At 34.7% G+C, this 21,924-nt stretch overlaps 1 protein-coding gene and 1 long non-coding RNA gene across 2 annotated transcripts in view; one reads left to right on the forward strand and one right to left on the reverse strand.

The window, feature by feature from the left end:
- LOC150105738 (uncharacterized) overlaps positions 1 to 21,924 on the forward strand; it is a 177,951-nt gene that overhangs the window by 133,566 nt on the left and 22,461 nt on the right. The window contains exon 2 of the long non-coding RNA XR_016548497.1: positions 20,138 to 20,257. This is a non-coding gene — a long non-coding RNA (uncharacterized LOC150105738). The remainder of the gene's footprint in view (positions 1 to 20,137; positions 20,258 to 21,924) is intronic.
- LOC150105739 (BBSome complex member BBS7-like) overlaps positions 1 to 21,924 on the reverse strand; it is a 320,423-nt gene that overhangs the window by 23,105 nt on the left and 275,394 nt on the right. The window contains exon 18 of the mRNA XM_090395048.1: positions 14,467 to 14,570. Coding sequence (XP_090251174.1) covers positions 14,467 to 14,570 — 104 coding nt within the window. The remainder of the gene's footprint in view (positions 1 to 14,466; positions 14,571 to 21,924) is intronic.

Consider the following 21,924-nt stretch of genomic DNA (forward strand, 5'->3'; position numbering starts at 1 on the left):
TGGGGGAAGACCAAGAGATATAGGTGGATTGATACTGTACAAAGTGCCATAGACGATAGAAATATAAGATCTGATAATGTTGGCATCTTGACAAGTAACAGACTGATTTGGAGAAAAATTGTAGATAGGAAGTTAGTAATGATGTAAAATTTTCATGTAGTACCATCATATGCTGCATCCCGTGAGGGTACATGGCTGGAATTTGATGATGATGATGATATATTTAATGTGATTGATATTCATTCCATTTATTTCTAGACCTGGCTCTTTGGCTTCTTCAAGATAAATAGTAAATAAATTTGTTGAGCCAGCAAACCTCCATAATTCCTTTTTCTACTTTGAATTTGTCTGATTTCATTATATTTGACAGTTGTTTTGGTATCTTTATAATAATTTGTAATAAAGGTTTGTATTTCTGAATCTAACATCATAGATTTTAAGATGTTTATTATTTTGTTCCTGTCATTGGAATCAAATGCTTGTTTTAAGTCAATAAAACTTCAGTATATATTTAAGTTGTATGCTCAGTTCTTTTGAACCAGGCTATTAACTATAAAAATATGGCCTATAGTAGACCTAGATATGAAGCCTGTTTGATCTTCTCCTTAAGTCTTAGTCATTAAAGTCTGGATTCTATTTTGTATAATGTATATGATGATTTTTTAGTCATGACTTAGCAATATTATAAGTCTATAATTTTCGCGCTTTTGTTTATCTCCCTTTTTGAAAATTGGTATTATGATGCCTGTCTTCCAGTCATCTTGAATTTCACCAGAATATAGTATTTTGTAAAAAGTTCAAGCAGGAAATTGATGGCTACTATGCCACAATATTTCCAGAGTTCAATAGGAAGTTCATAATAACCAGGTGACTTAAACAAGTTCATTTGGTTGATTGCATTCAAAATTTCTTCTTTTATTACAGATGGTGCTTTTTCTCTTTCTGTCTCTTAATTTGCGTTTTTCCAGTTTTCTTTCCTCCAGAAAAGTATCTGGTAATATTCTTTCCAATTTTTTTAAATGTTTTGAATTGTTCCAGTTTCAATATTATTTTTATCATTCATTTTTAATCATCTTTGGGGTGTTTTTGTTATTTTATAATTTGATATGTATAATCTTGCTATCATTCTTTTTATTAGCTTCTTCAACATTTTTGCTTTTTCTTTCAAGCATTTTTGGCAGAATGTTTTGAATTGTAATTTTATTTGAGTTGTAAGTCAGCAGTTAGAATTGAAGGAAGTACAGGAAGATGGTTTAATGTTAAATCTGGTGTGAGACAAGGATGTACGAGGGCTGTTCAATAAGTAATAAGACTAATTTTACTGTCGTGAAACCACTCATAACAATATTAATTTCTGTGGAATAAAGAAATGTTGCTGTCTGTATCAACAAAAGAGGTTGATAGATGGCATGTACGGGCTAATGTGCCAGAGTGTAACATGACTAAACACAAGCTTGTTTCGGCACACCTACAACCTGCGACCAGAGTCGAAATGGAAGAGTCCTTGGAACAGCGGTATGCGATTAAATTTTGTGTGCGTTTGCAAAAATCGGCATCGGACACATTTAACATGATACGCGAAACTTTCCATGATGAAGCAATGTCGAGTGCAAGTGTTTTTCGCTCGCATAAAACTTTTAAGGAAGGAAGGCAAAATGTGGAAGATCTTGAATGTGAGGGAAGACCTTCAACGTCCATCACAGAGACAATGATCAACACAGCAGCGATTATCATCATCAAGGAGGATCGCAGAATTACAGTACGCCAGCTGTATGTTGTCCTGAATATTTCTGTGGGAAGTTTTCACTCAATCATGGCTGAACATTTGGGACTGAAACGTGTTTGTGCCCGATGGATTCAAAAACTCTTGATACCGGAGCAAATGCAGCATCGAGTAGATGTATGCACAGAATGGAAAGAAACACTGGAACAAGAAGGCGACAACCTCTTAAAAGGCATCATTACAGCAGATGAAGCTTGGTTATATCACTATGACCCTACAATGAAACAACAAAGCAGTGAATGGAAGCCTCCGTCTTCGCCTACTCCCAAGATAGCAAAAACTGTAAAATCAGTTGGTAAAGTTATGACCATAATGTTTTTTGACTACGAAGGCATTGTTTACTAACACGCTGTAGAACCTGGGAATATTGTAAACGGCTCATGCTATGCAGGTGTTTTACGGACAATGGTACAGCACGTCAAAAGGAAGTGTCCATTGCTGAAGAATGGCTTCTTATTGCACCACGATAATGCAAGGCCACATATTGCTGTTGTGTAGTGGACGTTTTGCAGAAGAACAACATAGATATCCTACCACACCCTCCATACAGTCCTGATCTCGCACTGTGCGATTTCTGGCTGTTTCCTCAGCTCAAGAAACCACTAAGAGGCCACCATTTCGAAAGCAACAAAGCATGTGTAAAAGCTGCGGAGACTGTTTTGAAAGAACACTCAAAAAAAAGACTTTCGCATGTGTTTAAGAAGTGGACGCAACGTTGGGACAAATGCATCGCGTCTCACAGTAGTTACTTCAAAAAAGACCATGTAAATGATGACGATTAAAGGTAATCTGTTTTCTGTATAAATATAGTCTTATAACTTATTGAACAGCCTACGTACATTATCCCCTCTGTTATTTATTATCTATATGGATCACATTATGAAGGAAAGTGGTATTAAACATGACATCAAAATTGGAGATGTTAATGTCAGCTTTTTGCTTTATGTGGACGATGTTATACTTCTAAATAAATCCGGTACAAGTCTGCAAGATTCTCTGACTAAATTGAATAGCTGTTGTAATAGATATGGTATGAAGGTCAACAATAAAAAGACAAAGACAATGAAAATACGCAGAATCATTGAAAATGTCAACTGTGTTGTGAATGGAGAGAATGGGGAACCTGTGGAACAAGTAAAACATTTCAGCTGCTTTAACACGATTTTTAGTGAAGATGGTAAATTCAATATAGAAATAGACAACAGAATCAGCAAAGCTGGTATGGTGGGAAGTCAATTGAATAAATTCATATGGAATAAGAGAGAAATTAATCGGAATACTAAATTAGCTGTATACAAGACAGTGTTCAAACCAGTTTTAACTTATGGATCTGAGAGCTGGGTCAGAAGTAAATCACTTGACCAAAGACTAGAGTCCTGAGAAAGATTAGAGGTGCGAACAGACGGCATCAATGGCAATATCATATTAAAAAAGGATATTAGGAAAGAACTTGACATTGTCAGCATCCAGAATGTGTTAGCAGAGCTAATCTCAGGTGGTATGGTCACTTAAACAGAATGGGTGAAGAAAGATTAGCAAAACAAGTGTTCTCTGCTAGGTTGGCAGGAAAATGATCCAGAGAAAGACCAAGATATAGGTGGATTGATACGGTACAAAGTGCCTTAAACGATAGAAATATAAGATCTGATATTGTTGGAGTCTTGACAAGTAACAGACTGATTTAGAGAAAAATTGTAGATAGGAAGTTAGTAATGATGTAATTTTTTTCATGTAGTACTATCATATCCTGTACACACCTTGAGGGTACATGGCAGGAATTTGATGATGATGATGTTTTGAATTGTTCCAGTTTCAGTATTATTTTTATCATTTATTTTTAATCATCTATTTTGGGGTGTTTTTGTTAATTATTTTATAATTTGATATATACAGTCTTGCTATCATTCTTTTTATTGGCTTCTCCAACATTTTTGCTTTTTCTTCCAACGAAACATTTTTGGCAGATCTGCACTTTCTATCTGTTTTGTTTTTCAGTCTTTTATAATGCTGCTTATTTTTTTTCTGTTTAAAGTATTTTTGCAGTTCTTCAAAAGGTTTCTAAAATTCCTGTAGCGATCCACTCATTAATTTTTCTTGCGCCATTTACCTGCATAACTGCTCTGTCCTGTTTCACGTATTTTCTATATTGTCAAAAGTTATTTTCTTTAACTATGTTTCTGTAGTTGTTCTGTATAATTATCTTTCAGTTTTGTTATGATAATGGTATTGCTTAGTCTTTGGTTTGCTTTTACTGCTAGTTTTACTAGCTGCAAAAATTAAATTTTTGCAGCTAGTAATTCATGATCAGACAAAATCTGGTTTCTTTAGTGGTCTTACATTTTGGGGATTGAGGATTTCTAATTATTTTTGATCAGAATGTAATCAATACATGTAGCAAGTTTTTTACCTTGGGTATAATATATGTTAAAGATACCAAGTTATTTAAATATAAACCTGGTTTTTTACTCCATTCCCCAAGTAAAGAGTCAGTCAAGTTTGCACATGCAAATGTTGCAAGTCCAAGGCAACTTGTGATAAAGGTAGAATAAGCTATGATCACTATTCTTAATATTTACCCTTAATGCAAAGCACATCTCCTGGAGGAGATGTATGATGCTATGTATTAAAGGCAAGGGGCCACTACCCAGACTGGTTTCGACCTTTATTGAGGTCTCATCAGTGGGAGCCAGGCTAAGAAATACCAAGTTTTAAGTAATACAGAGCTTATAAATATTTTACCAACACAAGTTACCATAAGGTGCTTTGACCTTATTAAATAAAAATCTCAGGATGAGAGATAGATGTAGAAAGTTTTTTCCTTGGGTATAATATATGTTAAAGATATCAAGTTATTTTAAATATAATTGGTTTTTTTACTCCATTTCCCAGGGTAAATATTAAGAATAGTGATCAGAGCTTATTCTACCTTTACCACGAGTTGCCTTAAACTTGCAACACTTGCAGGCGCAAACTTGACTGACTTGTCTGTTTGCTTACTTGGGAAATGGAGTAAAAAAACCAGGTTTATATTTAAAATAACTTGGTATCTTTAACATATATTATACCCAAGGTAAAAAACTTTCTACGTCTATCTCTCATCCTGAGTTTTTATTTAATAAAGTAACTTATTAAATAAAAATAAGGTGGTTATATAAATAAATTAAATAAAGTTACCATAAGGTGCCTTATTAAGGCACCTTATGGTAACTTGTGTTGGTAAAATATTTATAAGCTCTGTATTACTTAAAACTTGGTATTTCTTAGCCTGGCTCCCACTGATGAGACCTCAATAAAGGTCGAAACCAGTCTGGGTAGTGGCCCCTTTCCTTTAATACATAGCATCATACATCTCCTCCAGATGATATGCTGCTTTTCATTAAGGATAAATATTAAGAATAGTGATCAGAGCTTATTCTACCTTTACCACGAGTTGCCTTGGACTTACACTACGTGCAGGCTCAGCTAGACTTAGGTGACCACTTGCGGGTGCAAACTTGACTGACTTGTCTGTTTGCTTACTTGGGAAATGGAGTAAAAAACTAGGTTTATATTTAAAATAACTTGGTATCTTTAATGTAATCAATACACGTTTTAATCATACCATCTGGAGACATCCACAAGTATTTGCAAATAGTCTATGGAAAAATATGGTGTTTGAGATGAACAGATAATATTTACAGAATTCCAGTAGTCTTTTAAATGGTCAGGTTAACTCTCGAGAGCTAACCTGACCATTTAAAGTCAGTGAAACGAACAAATCATCACCCCATGAAAAAGGCCAATACTGGAAATGCAGACACCAACAACCAAACACCAGTACATTTTTTATAGTGGTAGGAATTTTTATGTTGGTGTGGATGTTTGGTTTTTCCATAGTGTTATCTGTTGGTTTTATTATGTTCAGTCTTTTGAGTTGTTTGGTTTATTTGAAGTCAGATGTGCAGTGTTATGTTTTTGTTTTTCAACTATTGCATCAGTGTTTGTTTCCCACTTACAGTTCTGCTAGTAGAAATATTTACTTTTTTTTAATGTTTTTTTGTTTATTTCTAACTGTACTTGACATTTTTATATTCTACAAATTCTGGTAATAAATTATGTGAAAATAAGAGTTCATCATCATCAAATTCTTGACATTTAACCTCAAGGAGTGTACAGGATATGATAGTACTATATGAAAAATTTACATCATTACTAACTTCCTATTTACAATTTTCCTCCAAATCAGTCTGTTAAATGTCAAGACTCCAATATTATCAGATCTCATATTTCTGTCTTCTTAAGGCACTTTTTACTGTATCAATCCATCTAGGTCTTGGTCTTCCTCTGGATCTTTTTCCTGCCAACCTGGCAGTGAAAACTTGTTTTGCTAATCATTTTGTTTAAGTGACCATACCACCTGAGATTAGCTCTGACAATGTCAAGTTCTTTCCTAATATCCTCGTTTTTAATATGATATTGCCATTGATGCCATCTGTTCATGCCTCTAATCTTTCTCAAGACTCTCATATCTGTGGTCTCTAGTCTTTGGTCAAGTGTTTTACTTCTGACCCAGCTCTCAGATCCATAAGTTAAAATTGGTTTGAACACTCTCTTGCATACAGCTAATTTAGTGTTTTGGCTAATTTCTCTCTTATTTCATATAAAATTATTCAGTTGACTTCCTACCATCCCAGCTTTGTTGTTTCCATTGTCTGTTTCCATATTTAATTTACCATCTTCACTAAAAATCGTGTCTAAGTAGCTGAAATGTTTTACTTGTTCTATACATCCTCTATCCAAAAAGAAACCGAACTTTTCGAAAATAGAAGAAACTAGTGGCACCACCTGTTTATGACATTTGTTTCATTAGAAGCCGAGTGACAGTGTGTTTTGACAAACGGTTGGAAAATGAGTTTCAAACAGACATCTGCGATTAACTTTTGCGTTAAACTTGGTAAATGTTTTACCGAAATGCATCAAATGCTTCAAAAAGCATATGGTGATGAATGCTTATCTCGTACTCAAATTTACAAGTGGCTTAAGCAATTTCAAAGTGGTCGAGACGCTTGAGGAGGATGACGAAAAGCCAGGTCATCCAAAAACTGGACTAACTGAAGTTAACATCCAAAAAGTGCATGATTTCATGAAAGAAAATCCGAAATCGTCCATGAGATTGATTGAAAATTGATTGCGTACAACATTTTAACTGAGAGTTTTGGCCTTCATAAATTGAATTCGCGATTTGTTCCCCACAAGTTACCAATGACCAAAAAATATATATAATTGAACACTGCAAGGACTTCATTAAAACCACTTGTAAGGACTCAAACTTCCTTGAAACGATCATTACTGGTGATGAAATGTGGTGTTTTGAGTATGAGCCCGAAACAAAGCTCCAGAGTGCTGCGTGGTGACCACCAGAACAGGGGTACATCCGGAAAAAAGTCGCTTGGAGAAGTCAAAAGTAGAGATAATGCTGATTTGTTTCTACAATTCCAAGAGCATTATCCATAAAGAATTCATTCCACCTGGTCAAAAGGTCAATGGCGAGTTTTATCTCAAAGTTTTGAAGCGATTGATAGCAAGAATTCGTCACGTATGGCATGAATATCGTAAAATAGGCAGCTGGTCACTTTTGCACGATAATGCACCATCTCATCGTTCGAACATTGTGAGACAGTTTTTGAGCAAAAACCAAGTTTGTGTGTTGGATGCTCACTGTATTCACCTGATTTAGCACCCTGGGACTTCTTTCTCTTCCCAAACTTCATTTGCTAATGAAAGGAAAGCGATAACGACATCATTGAAAACGTTCAAGCGGCAGTAACCACGATCCTCAACAGTATCCCAAAAACAGATATAAAAAACTCATTTAACAAATTAATTGACCATGCCAAATGCTGTATCGAAGCTGAGAGAGAGTATATTGATTGAAATAAATTTCAATCAATATACGTATGGCATGAATATCGTAAAATAGGCAGCTGGTCACTTTTGCACGATAATGCACCATCTCATCGTTCGAACATTGTGAGACAGTTTTTGAGCAAAAACCAAGTTTGTGTGTTGGATGCTCACTGGATTCACCTGATTTAGCACCCTGGGACTTCTTTCTCTTCCCAAACTTCATTTGCTAATGAAAGGAAAGCGATAACGACATCATTGAAAACGTTCAAGCGGCAGTAACCACGATCCTCAACAGTATCCCAAAAACAGATATAAAAAACTCATTTAACAAATTAATTGACCATGCCAAATGCTGTATCGAAGCTGAGAGAGAGTATATTGATTGAAATAAATTATTTGAATAATTATAATTTGGCTGTGTTCTATTTTCTATCAAAAGTTTGGTTTCTTTTTCGACAGAGGGTGTAAGTTCTCCATTCACAATGCAGTTGATATTTTCAATGTCTTTGTCTTAATATTGCTGACTTTCATACCATATCTATTACAAAAGTTATTCAATTTAGTCAGGGATTCTTGCAGACTTGTAGCAGATTTATTTAGAAGTATAACATCATCTGCATAAAGCAAAGAACTGAGATTAACATCTCCAATTTTGACATCACGTTTAATATCACTTTCCTTCATAATGTGATCCATATTGATAATGAATAACAGCATAAATAATGCACATCCTTGTCTGACACCAGATTTAACATTAAACCATCTTCCTGTACTTCCTTTAATTCTAACTGCTGACTTACAACTCAAGTAAAGACTAAGTATTACTTGATATAATGCCCCATTGACAACATACAACTATAGTGCTTTGAATAGCTTCTCTCTTGGCACCTTGTCATGCACTTTTTCCAGATCTATAAAACTTAAATACAGATCTTTGTTATATTCCCATGACTTCTCAACTATTTGTCGTAAAGTGAAAATCTGATCCTAACAACCTCTATTTGGCCTGAATCCAGCTTGTTCTTCACCAAGCTTCTTTCCACGATCCTTCTCAACTATAACGGCATAAATCTTACCAGGAACAGTAGAGAAATACCTCTGTAATTCTCACATTCAAATTTATTTCCCTTTTTATATATGGGTACTATGAGAGCTCTACTCCAATAATCTGGAATTCGTCACTCTGTCCAGGCGCTCTGAACTATGCATTGTAGCCACTGTAAGACTTTTATACCTCCGCACTTGAGCATTTCCGGTCGAATATCATCTACTCCTGCTGCCTTTCCACATTTCAGACACTTCTGATGGCTTTTTCAACTTCAAGTATGGATATGTATTTCTGATTGCATGCCAGGTTAGTGTTTTTTAATACTGTGCTGTCATTACTGCTAGTTTCATTTAGCAATTTTTCAAAGTAATTACTCCATACTTCAAGGATATCTTTTTCTCCAGTTTTCATATCACCTTTATCATCTCTAATTCTTTTTCACTCTTTCCTCTATTTCTGAGCTTCTTCAACAACCTCCAGAATATCTTGTCACGTCTTGATATTTATTTTCTATGTTCTTACCAAAGTCTTCCCATGACTTTTGTTTAGCAAGTTTTACACAGTGTTTGAATTATATATGCACGTAAACACAAGAAAGATATTTAATTAACCAAATATTTCGGTCTGGAAATAGCAGACCATCCTCAGTGGTATTACGAGAACAGGTTTAAAAAATACAAGCTATAATACTAACAATAGATCGTTAAAAATAGAACACGCTGCATGATGTTATATCACTAAGTATGAAACGGAATATTTTGAAGTAGAGATATGATTGGAAAAAAAAAAAAAAATGAGTAATCTTGATTAGACTTTCTCAGATTTTTGATATATCTTTCTTGTGTTTAGATCCAGTCTTATGTCACAAGTATCCTTAAAACAGCTTACACAGTGTTTATCTTTCTTACATTTGTCTCTGTATACTGTAAGAGCACAAGCTGACTTATTTGCCAGGAACTTTTGATATGTTTTCTTCTTTTCCTTCACTGCCTCTTTAACCTACTGTGTCCACCATGGAGTTCTAATTTTTCTATCCTTGCAGACAACCTCACCACATGCCTCTCTGGTTGAATTCAATCAATGTTTTCTTCAGAGCTTGCCACTGAATCTCCAAGGTTTGGTTCCTGTTCTGACTCTCATTGTTTCTTGAATAATGTTTATATATTTTAGTTTACAGTCACTTCTGAGAGATGCTCAACTTTTATTCACTTTAAAACTTTATTACATATTCTTTTCAATAAGAAATTCAATTTTATCCTGTTCAAGACTAAATGGTGATCACTTCCAATTTAAAATCCTCTGTACACTCTAGTGTCCTGCACCAAAGAGAAACCATCACTATCAACAATAACATAGTCAATGGGACTTCTTATTCCATGCGTCTTCTCTCCATGTGAATTTGTGCACATTTTTATGTTGGAACATGGTGTTAGTAATAACCAGTCCATGACTTGAGTAGAAATCCAACAAGTATTTGACATTATTATTAGCTTTGCTCTTTTCTCCAAATTTTCCTAAAATATTTTTGTATGTCTCACAATCATTACCTACTCTTCTAATTAGATCCCTAACAACAACCAATTTTTCATTTTTCACTGTGTCAGTTGCTTTCTCTAAAGCCTTAAAAAATTCTTCCACTTCTGTGTGACCATAGGCACAAATAATTCTCATTGTCTGCCATTCAAAAAGATTAGCCTCGTATTTAGTGTTGGATACAATGGCTACTCCTTTTCCTTGATTGTCATCGCCTGAATATTTTGTATTTATTGCTCAGAAAGATCTCACCAGTTTTTGTTATTTTTTGTTTCAGTCACCCCTATTATGTCAATCTGGTACTTATCCAATTCCTCGGCTAGCTCCATTTGTTTACCATTTAGGCTTCTTATGTTGATAGTACTGATCTTCAACTCTGGTGATATTGAGTTGGGTGTGTGTTTTAAGATTTGTCCCGGTAGCTGACTTTTCGCTCTTTGCCCTGGTACCCTGGCAAAAACAAGGGAAGCCTTGTTTAACTGGGTGACTCCCCAGCTTACATGAAATTCTGTCATGATGTACCATCATTTAATATTTTGGTTTAAGCCAATAAGAATACAATTTGGTTGAGTAAATTCCAAATTGCTAGCCCATCCTTGTTCGTTCAGTAATCAGGTAGATACCTAACAGGGTGCACCATTAGAAGGTGATGATTGGACATTAGGTCAGAAGTCCTGGTTGGTTCTCTGCATTCTTGAAAAACTTACTTCTATCCCTTTTTTATTTCCAGATATCATAATATCATTTTGTTTGTTACTGCCATTGATTGTTATCTTCTTCTTTGTGCTGGGATTCTTCTTCATGAAGGTACTGCTGATATTTCTTCTGTTGGTTCTTATCATGCCTCTAACGTCAACATTTTTCATTGACATATACGCATATGAATATTTTGAAATGTTTGTTATTGTCTGTTTTCTTTCTTTTATACATAATCATCGTGTTATGAGTAATATTTTTTGTTTTTAAAAACTTTTTTTAAATTTTATTATGGGATTTTTTAATGTTGTTTTTATTTTGGGGTGTGAGTGTAATGTAAAATGATGATAATATTATTATTAAAAACCCTTCAGTGAGTCAAAGATTCAGTGAGAGAAGCCACATACTAGCTGTTGTTGAATTCATTCACACTACTTGCACAAACAACATCCAATAGCAATTCATTCCAATCACACACCACTCTATGAGAGAAAAATCTAACTTTCATCCCCTTGTTGATGGTATTCATTCTCAATTTCCAAGGATCCTTTCCCCACCTTGCATAAAATGAAAAATTCCATCTACTGATATCTTGTATGACCCTTTCAGAAGTTTCTAAGTTTCAATTATACACCCCTGTTTGCTAGTTTCTGCAGTCTACAAATTCTCAATCTGTCTTCCACAATCCTGATATTATTTTTAACACGCAGTTCTTTGCACTCTCTCTCCTCCACTGTATCAGAATCACCATGGAAATCAGAAGACTAGACCTGCACACAATAATCCAAGTGAGATCTTATCAAGGCCATGCAAAGAGGCAAATTACATGTCAAGGTTCATTTCAACATTTCAAGTATCCTCTGAGTTGTATTTGCAATCTTTGCTATATGGTCCCTGAACTTCTACTTCATATCTATCAAAACTCCACTCCAAGATCCCTAGCTTGATCAGTTTTCTTCTAGCACATTCCACAAAGTGCATGACTTTACATTTACTAATAGCCATTTTCACATGCCCACAGTTCTTGCTTAATCAAATCGTTTTGCAAGTACTGCATATCAGCAGCATTCCTAATTACCCTACCTATCTTTGCATCATCAGCAAGTAGCTGTATATCACCTTTCAAATCCATCCCAATATTATTAATGTAGAGATTGAAGAACAGTGGATCCTTGGTCCACTGTTCTTCAATCCTTGTGGTACACCACTGGTTACCTTAAATCTTGCAAACTCACATCCCCCGTACACTACTTTTTGATATGTCAGTCAGTCATCCTCTTATCCATGCTAATATTTCATAATTCAAACCCATATTCCAAGCTGTATTCTGTCAAAAGCCTTAGCAAAATCAAGCTCCATTTTACTATTATACCTATCACTAATATCATATTCATTCGGCACCATCTCCAATCCAAATTTCAAAGATCGTTACTGTCAAAAGTGCAACAAAGGTAGACAATAACACCTATATATGATCATTTCATGAAATTTTTAATTTAAAAAGAGTTGCAGTCAAAAGGCATGTTCTGATCCAAAAAAAAAAAAAAAAAAAGAAGCTTTGCTTATCTCTTTATATCAAATATTACATAATAGAGCAACACGAATCATAAATTCAGAGACAATATAAAGTCCTCAAAGTCATGGGAAGATTGTGGCAAGAGTATAGAAGTTAAATATCGCAAAGACAAAATGTTCTGGAGGTTACTGAAAAAAAAAAGTTTACAAATTTGGGAGGAAAGTGCTGTTAAAGGATTAAGAAATGATAAAGGGGACATCAAAGTTTAAGATATTCTGGATGTATGGTGTAATTAGTTTTGTAAGATTGTTAAATGAAACAAGCAGCAAGAGAACAATGACAGAAGAGATCCAAGAGTTCGATACAATTATAAGTAAACATCGCTACTTGAGTCAGAAAAGATATCGGAAAAGTGGAAAGGCAGTAGGAGTAGAGAATATTCAACAAAAATGCTCAAATATGGAAGTACAAAAGTTTTAAAGTGACTACAATGCTTAATTCAGGTCAAATTATAGTCACAGTACATAGAACCTGAAAAGGTAATAAAATGGAATATGAGAATTACAGAGGAATTGCCCTACTGAATAAGATTTATGCAAGCATACTTGAGAAGAGGCCAAAAAAAACTGCTGTCGAGAAACTTAGAGAAGAACAAGCTGGATTCAGGCCACATAGGGATTGTCAGTATTAGATTTTCACTTACATGTGGTAGAAAAATCATGGGCATATGACAGGGATCTATATTTACATTTTGTAGATATGGAACAGGCATAAATGAGTAACACAGTATGGAGAAATTAACAACCTATACTTAAGCTGTAAAGCAGCTGTTAGAATTGAAGGAGGTATGCAAAGATGGTTTGATGCAAAATAGAGAGGCAAGGGTGCACGCTGTCTTGACTATTATTATTCATATGGATCACATTATGCAGGAAAGTGATATACTAAACATATCAAAATCAAAAAATATTCAACCCAACTCTATTGTATGGAGATGATATCGAACTCCTATATAGATAGTATTTTTTTTATGACACTTTAACTAAATTAAATAAGTATAATAACTTTGGTATGAAAATCAGAAGTAAAAAAAGAATAAACTATGAAAATAGAAGAAAATGGAAAACATTAATTGCATTCTCAATGGAAACCTACAGAACAAGTAAGATATTTTACCTATTTAAGTACAATTTTTAGTGAAGATGAAAAATTAAATGTGAAAATAGACAATAGAATAAACAGGAGAAATTTAACATACGGATCTGAGAGTTAGCTTAGAAATAACATAGTTAATCAAAAGCTAAAGACACAGACATGAAAGAGTTTCTGAGAGAAATTAGGAAAGTGACAGATGGCATCAACAGCAAAATCATATTAAAATGAAGATATTAAGAAAGGACTTGACAGTGTTATTGATCACAGCTATCTATGATGTTTGATGGCAAGACAAAGACCATTAGGACAAAAAAGATATAGGTGTATCAATATAGTTAGTAATGTCTTCTAAGACAAATGCTTGATTAGAGTCTATGCTTGATCAGGACCCTTGATCAAATACTTGATCAGGACCCTATTAGAGTCCTGATAAGCAGCAGATCAATTGGGGGAAAAAATTGTTTAGAGGAAATTAGTGGTAATGAAGCAAACTTAATCATATAACTACTATTATCGTATATTGCACAACCCAGATTTTGATGATTTGTTTAAAATGATGTGGACTTAAGCCATCGAATTAGTCTGATTTAGTTTAAAACTTAAAGTTAAGGAATTCTGAAAACAGTAACACATTATTTTATCTTCTCAAGAAGAGGTGGGAGGAAAGCATTAGTTCTGCTGAAACCAATGCTTATTATAAATGAAAGCAGTTATTTTCCTTTCAAAATCAATTTGTCAAAGCAAATATATATGATAATGATTGCATACCATTTAATACTACAGATTAGAAGTTGGCCATTCAAAAAAAAAAATCCATTCATACAAAGCAGTTATAAATATGTTACTTACCTTTAATGCATCAATGACCTGAACTTTTTTAGCCAAAAGAATCTGATATTCTAACTTTGGATGAATTAGCCTCAAAGTATGTGAGACACTTTCATCATTAATATCTAAAGTAAAGTGAAAACACTAATTAAAGCACTTCTAAAAAAAATTTTGCAAGAAAAGTTAAAATGTAGGCATTCAAAATTACAAACAATCATGAAATTCAATAACGTGTTGCAGTTATGAAAGAATTACATAGATGTGCTTAACATTCTATGAAGTATTTATGTTTCACTGGATTGCAAATATAACAAAACAATGAAAGAGATGAAGCATGTTGGGAGGACAAAGTTGTGTGCCTTTTGCTTGGGGTAGGGGATGTTGATTTATTATGACAAACCATTATTAACATGTTCATGTTGGGTGGTGCCTGCATGTGCAGACACTACCAGAAGGAGCTTTACTGTATGTTGATTCTGCATCAGGCAGTCACATTTTCACAAAATTTATACTGCAGGTTAGTTGCAACTTTTTTTTTGGCAGAATTTTATTTGTAAAATTAGCATCTGTAAGCTCTCTTAATGATAATGAAAATATCAAAGGCAATTTGAACTGATTTCAAGTTATACATACTCGTATATATATATTTATATGAATCATTTTCTCCATTCAAGTGTCATTCCAGTGGTCTCTAATTACACTTTTTCTGTCTACTGCTGAACGAAGGCCTCCTCCAGTTCCTTCCACCTTTCTCTGTTCTTGGCAATGGTTGACCAATTTTTCCCAACAAAATTTGACGATTCATCACTTCGCCTTCTTTTAGAATCCAGTTCATTAGTATGGTGGTCCATCGCTCATCGTTTCTTCTGGATAGATGTCCAACCCATTTCCATTTGAATTGCTTGTGGTGAAGAATGATGTCAGTGATAAGAGTCTGGCTTCTTATCCAGGTGTTTTGCTTCTTATCTTTTAATGTTTTGAAAAACTACTTGTTTTTCTTGCTTCTGCAGTAGTATAGTGTGAGGATGCAATGTTTTTCATGCTATATAAACATCTTCATTCCAGTCTTCAGAAAGAATAATAGTAGTAAATAAAAATTTATCCATTCCTGAATAAAAATGTATCCTTCTATGCATTATAAGAAGTGGACTGCATTCGTTGATCTCCAACAAAATACTAAAATATGCAAGATATATATATTATTGATAAGAGAAGTCACTGACCAAAAAAAAAAAAAAAAAAGGAAGTTATATAATGAATGTAGGATTTGCGAAAGGGTAGATAATTCTATTAAGACTCATCCTCTAATTGGGGGAGGGGGAGATTTGGCTCCATCCAAAGTATAGTGCTAAGCTTAAGTATAGCTAAGGATCTGGTTCTAATAAGTATTAGAAGAAGAATAGAGTGTAATGCAGTATATATGCACAGTAGAAATAAAGATAGTTAAACTAGTATATAGTATAAGTTAGAAAGATGTTCAAACTCATTTGCTTGGTCCAATTACCATTAGATTAAAGCAGACATTCAACTGTTTACATCCATGGCTGGCCCTAACTTGGTATTAGCAAGGTTATGGAAAAATCTGGTAATAATCAATAATTATGAGCGAGATAAGTATGACAGAGAAACAATATGAATAATTATTAGAAACTACGAGATTACTAAAATAAATGTATGAAGAAATTAAAATATGTATTATTGCATAGCAAACTGTAGATTGGTATGAGACCTGTGTGTGAAAGTTATGTAATATCTGAACTATGCAAATACCATCAAAATACTAATACAAGTAATATTGGAAGAATGTTTCAAGACAGATGAAAAAGATGGACTTAAATGTATATAAAACAAAAGCTCTTAAACTGAATAACAATTTCCAATAATTCAAGAAATAAGATTAACCAGCATAGAGTAGAAGTTAAGAATTTATACCTGGGAGTTAATGTTGATATTGAAGGTGGAACTGACAAGGATATATGGCATAATGATTGACAAAAGCAAATATTTCTATCAGAAAACTGAATGTTAATATATTAAATACATTCATTTATTCCCCAAAGTTATAACAAATGATAAATTAGACAAACAGACAATGCAAAAAATATTGTCAGTGAAATAAATAAGTAGATTTTCCATGCAGAGAAGAATTTCAAGGGGTGGCTTTGAAATGGATTATATCCATGATCCACATCAAAGCTCCTATGGAAAAAGAAATAGGCTGAAAGTATCGTGGTGAAGAATGACAAAGAAAGAAAATTGGATGAAAGGGAGAGCTGAAAAAGGAAAGAACTGATTACAAGAGACAGAAGTAACTGGAGGGGCAGGGATCTCATCCCCATATACCAGAGAACAGAGAAGGATAGGTAGGTAGGTACACTGCTTGGAAAGAAGTCAACAGACACTATGGGCAAAATGCATTGTGCCATGTAATGAGTCATGTGCTTGCAGCCAGTATAAATTGGAGGAATACATGCTCTCATGTCAGTGCAACTGTGTTCAGGTGAAATGGCTGTGAGAAGGGGAACTGACAGAGTTTGAAAGAGGCATTGTGATAAGATGCCATGCTACAGGCTTATCTGTTTGGCAAATTGTAGACAAACTGGACCATTACAGGTAAACAATCAGTGATACCATACTGAAATTGAAGTGCTGGGAGTCAACTGCAAGTGCTACCCACAGTGGACAACCCACCATACTCACCAAATGTGACCGTAGTGCTACAAAGGATAATATGTACAAACTGCCATGTTGATGCAGATTTTGGGGCATTGACTGGAACACGAATCTGCACAAAAATATTCAGAACAGGGGCTCACAACATGGGATTCCATGGTAGGATTGCAATATGCAAGTCCCGCATTACCCAAACCAACATGCGGCGGGGTTGTCATCCGTGGTGCAAATGGCGTACACAGTGGGACATCGAAGCTTGGAAAGCTGTGCTATGGAGTGACGAATCACACTACAACCTCTACCGAGCAGGTGAACAGAGTGCATAACTCCAACTATGAAATTCGGAGGTGGAAGTGTGATGGTATGGTACTGTTTTTCCTGGTTAGGATTCAGACCTCTTTTTGTGATGCCACGAACATTGAACTTCAAGAAGTATCTGAACATTTTGGGCGATACAATGGTTCCTACTTTGTGGCATTTCTATGGAACTGACAATTGTCTCTTTCAGCAAGAAAATGGACTGTGTCATAAGGCTGGTGCTGTAATTGTGTGGTTTGTGGACATGAACGTCACCACACTTGCCTGGCCTCCACAGAGCCCCCCCCCCGATCACAACCCTACTGAACATCTGTGGGATGAACTGGAGCATTGGATGAGATGAAGGGACTTCTGCCCCACAATAGGAAGAATGGTCCAAAATTACCATTGATCACTGTTGTATGCTTGTGAAAAGTATGCCCCGTAGGTCATCACAGTTAAGGGAGGTCCTACATCTTATTAAGGTGGGCACCATGGCTGTTTGTTCCTCACACTATGGTGTCCATTGACTTCTTTCTAAGCAGTGTATAATATTCGATATGACTATATTAAACTACTGTGGACTACTGTACACAGATATAATAACCTGAGTTTCTTGGGAATGAGGAAGAGGTGGAGAGAATCCAGAGGCAGGTGGTCAAAATTGGCAACTGGTCTTTGAAACTCTCCCAATGATAACAGACTGATGGCTTGTAAGTTACAAAGTTTAGCTGGTAGACAAAAAATAGGGGATATGACAAAAACAGATGAGTTCCTAAAAAAGGTTTTTTTTATAGAGAACATGCTAAAGAAAGTTTTCAGTACATAAATAGATGAGAGAGAACAAGAGTTCATTTCTGGAATTATGCATAATACTGAATGAGTGGAATGGGTTGTCTGAGGCAGCCATGAGTTGTCAGTCAGCGAATGAGTTTAACAAGAGGTATGATAGATACTGTGAATATGGTTAATGTGTGTGTGTACCTCCCATGATCAGTCTTCAGAATCTGGAATGCTCATCTAATAATATTTATCATCAGATACACTACGGAACTACTCTTAGCTGAAAGAGAGGTACTGGATCAACGTAAGTTAGATTATGTTTATCAGTATTTTCACAGTATACATATATAATAAATAAATTAGCCATGATTAATACAAAGGAGAGCTAAAAGAGTTTCAGTGAAAACAGTACAAGAGATGTTAAAGTCACCAAGAAATTTTATACTTGGTTTTAATCCTTTTTCCCAAGTAAGCAAAACAAAGTTTTGCACATGAAATATATTCACGTCTGAGCTACTTGTATATAGAGGCTAATGACTTCATGTCACTTCACTTGCCTTAGTATGTATCCCATAATGCAAAGCACCCCCTCCCCCTTTAAGGTGTGTATAATGCAATGCATAATGGGAAGGGCCACTACCCAAACCAGTTTCGACCTTTATTAAGGTCTCTTCAGTGAGAGCCAGACCCTGGAGAGATACCAAGGCTTGACCTTCTTAATAAAAATCTCTGGATGAGAGAAAGATGTAGAAAGTTTTTTATTTTGGGTGTAAAATACTTTAAAGATACCAAGAAATTTTATTAATTATATAATTTAATTATTGAATTTTATACATGCCTGAAAGGGGGTGTGTGCTTTGCATTATGGGATACATACTAAGGTAAGTGATATGAAGTCATTAGCCTCTATGTGTGTTTTACATTATGAGAAAATATCAAGAACAGTAAGGGAGCTTGCTCCACCTTTGCAACGAGTTGCCGTGGTGTGGCACTACCAAGTGGGCACTTACGCTTGGATACGCTGACAGTTCGTCGGCATGAAACGTTACAGATCGTAGTTTTCGATTTTAGTTTCGCTTACTGCCTGAAAAACAATAAGGGATTTTTATCCCCTTAACTTATATCAACCTCGCCAGAAAAAAATAGCCATTTGGCTTTTCTTCTTAGTTATAATATAATATAATGACACACCTTTCGGGCAATCGTATAGCAAATGTATGCAAGTTTTCTTCACTTAAACTCTGATATTCTAAGTCTAGCTACTCACTGATGAGACCTCAAAAAAAGGTTAAAACTGGTCTGGGTAGTGACCTCTCCTCATAATGTAAAACAGTACTACATCTCTTAAGAGCTGTGTGTTTTACATTATGAGAAAATATCAAGAACAGTGAGGGATCTTGCTCCACCTTTGCAACGAGTTGCCGTGGTGTGGCACTACCAAGTGGTCACTTACGCTTGGATACGCTGACAGTTCGTCGGCATGAAACGTTACAGATCGTAGTTTTCGATCTTAGTTTCGCTTACTGCCTGAAAAACAATAAGGGATTTTTATCCCCTTAACTTATATCAACCTCGCCAGAAAAAAAATAGCCGTTTGGCTTTTCATCTTAGTTATAAAATGATAAGAACTTGGATAAAATTTTTTTCCTAATAAATGTGAAAAAAAGGGGGATCCGTCTTATACGCCGGCAAATACAGTAATTTATATACTTTATCGGTTTACATACAGATATACTAATATGTTGATAAATATCACAACAATGCTTAGCCATTTTAGTCATTATTATGAATCTATTTTTAGTAACTACATTATTTACTTCAAATTAAATTTCATTATTATTTAGATTATTTTTAAGCTGCTTCCAATAATGAAAGATTATTTGCAAAACTATAGTACATTTTGTACTGTGGGTTAAAGATTTTTTTTGTTTTTACATAGTCCAGAAACGAGATGCGGGTTTCACACTGGGAAATGAAGTTCACCTCCCACCTAAAGGCAATCACAAAAATCCATTCCCATGGCAAGATTTGAACCCACAGTCTGCTGATTGGAAAGCAGGTACACAAACCACTTGGCCAACCAGGCCAGCATTTGCTAGAATGTTTTTAATTTTAGCTTTTAAGAGATTTTAAAAGTTATAGACAATAATTCAGAAGCATCTTGGCTTAAGTGTATAAAAATACATTAAGTGAAATCTGCAGTTTATTTATTTTATTGAATGCTTTCAGTAACAGGTAGATTATTTCCTGCATTAGTTTAAAATACCTTAGTCCTTAGGTTCGCTTTAATCAAGCCACTGTTTTTGAAGGTGTCTAAATTAATTTTTCAATGAACTGTCTTTCAACAAACTGCTGTTGAGTGTGTCTTTTTGATTATCTTTAATAAATTGCAATTCAACAAACCATCTTTTAATGAATTATTTTCAGTGATACATGTTAGTTAAATTAAAATTTTCATTTTTATCCTCTGTTCATGCTTAAACATAAAAAATCTTTTTATGTTCAACAAGTTGTAAAAATTTTACTCTAGAAGACTAATAATGCTGGTAATTTGCTGTGCAGAATAAGTGTGTATATATATATATATATATATATATATATATATCATCATCATCAAATTCCTGCCAGGTACCCTCAAGGGGTGTACAGGATATGATAGTACTGCATGAAAAATTTACATCATTACTAACTTCCTATCTACAATTTTCCTCCAAATCAGTCTGTTACTTGTCAAGACTCCAACATTATCAGATCTTATATTTCTATCGTCTATGGCACATTGTACCGTATCCATCTACCTATATCTTGGTCTTCCTCTGGATCGTTTTGCTGCCAACCTGGCAGAGAACACTTGTTTTGCTAATCTTTCTTCACCCATTTTGTTTAAGTGACCATACCACCTGAGATTAGCTCTGCTAACACATTCCTGGATGCTGACAATGTCAAGTTCTTTCCTAATATCCTTGTTTTTAATATGATATTGCCATTGATGCCATCTGTTCACACCACTAATCTTTCTCAAGACTATCATATCTGTGGTCTCTAGTCTTTGATCAAGTGTTTTACTTCTGACCCAACTCTCAGATCCATAAGTTAAAACTGGTTTGAACACTGTTTTGTATACAGCTAATTTAGTGTTCCGACTAATTTCTCTCTTATTCCATATGAATTTATTCAATTGACTTCCTACCATACCAGCTTTGTTGATTCTGTTTTCTATTTCCATATTTAATTTACCATCTTCACTAAAAATTGTGCCTAAGTAGCTGAAATGTTTTACTTGTTCCACAGGTTTCCTGTTCACAACACAGTTGACATTTTCAACAATTCTACCTATTTTCATTGTCTTTGTCTTTTTAATGCTGACCTTCATACAATATCTATTACAACAGTTATTCAATTTAGTCAGGGAATCTTGCAAACTTGTAGCGGATTTATCCAGAATTATAACATCGTCTGCATAAAGCAAAGAGCTGACATTAACAGCTCCAATTCTGGTATCATGTTTAATACCACTTTCCTTCATAATGAGATCCATATAGATAACGAATAACAGATGGGATAATGTACATCCTTGTCTCACACCAGATTTAACATTAAACAATCTTCCTGTACTTCCTTCAATTCTAACTGCTGACTTACAACTCAAATAAAGACTAAGTATGGCTTGATATAATGCCCCATTGACCCCATATAACTTTAGCATATTAAATAGCTTCTCTCTTG

This window comes from Typopeltis vanoorti, chromosome 6, assembly GCF_054136105.1.
Source record: "Typopeltis vanoorti isolate ZY-2024b chromosome 6, IOZ_Tvanoo_1.0, whole genome shotgun sequence".
In the NCBI taxonomy this organism is placed as follows: domain Eukaryota; kingdom Metazoa; phylum Arthropoda; class Arachnida; order Uropygi; family Thelyphonidae; genus Typopeltis; species Typopeltis vanoorti.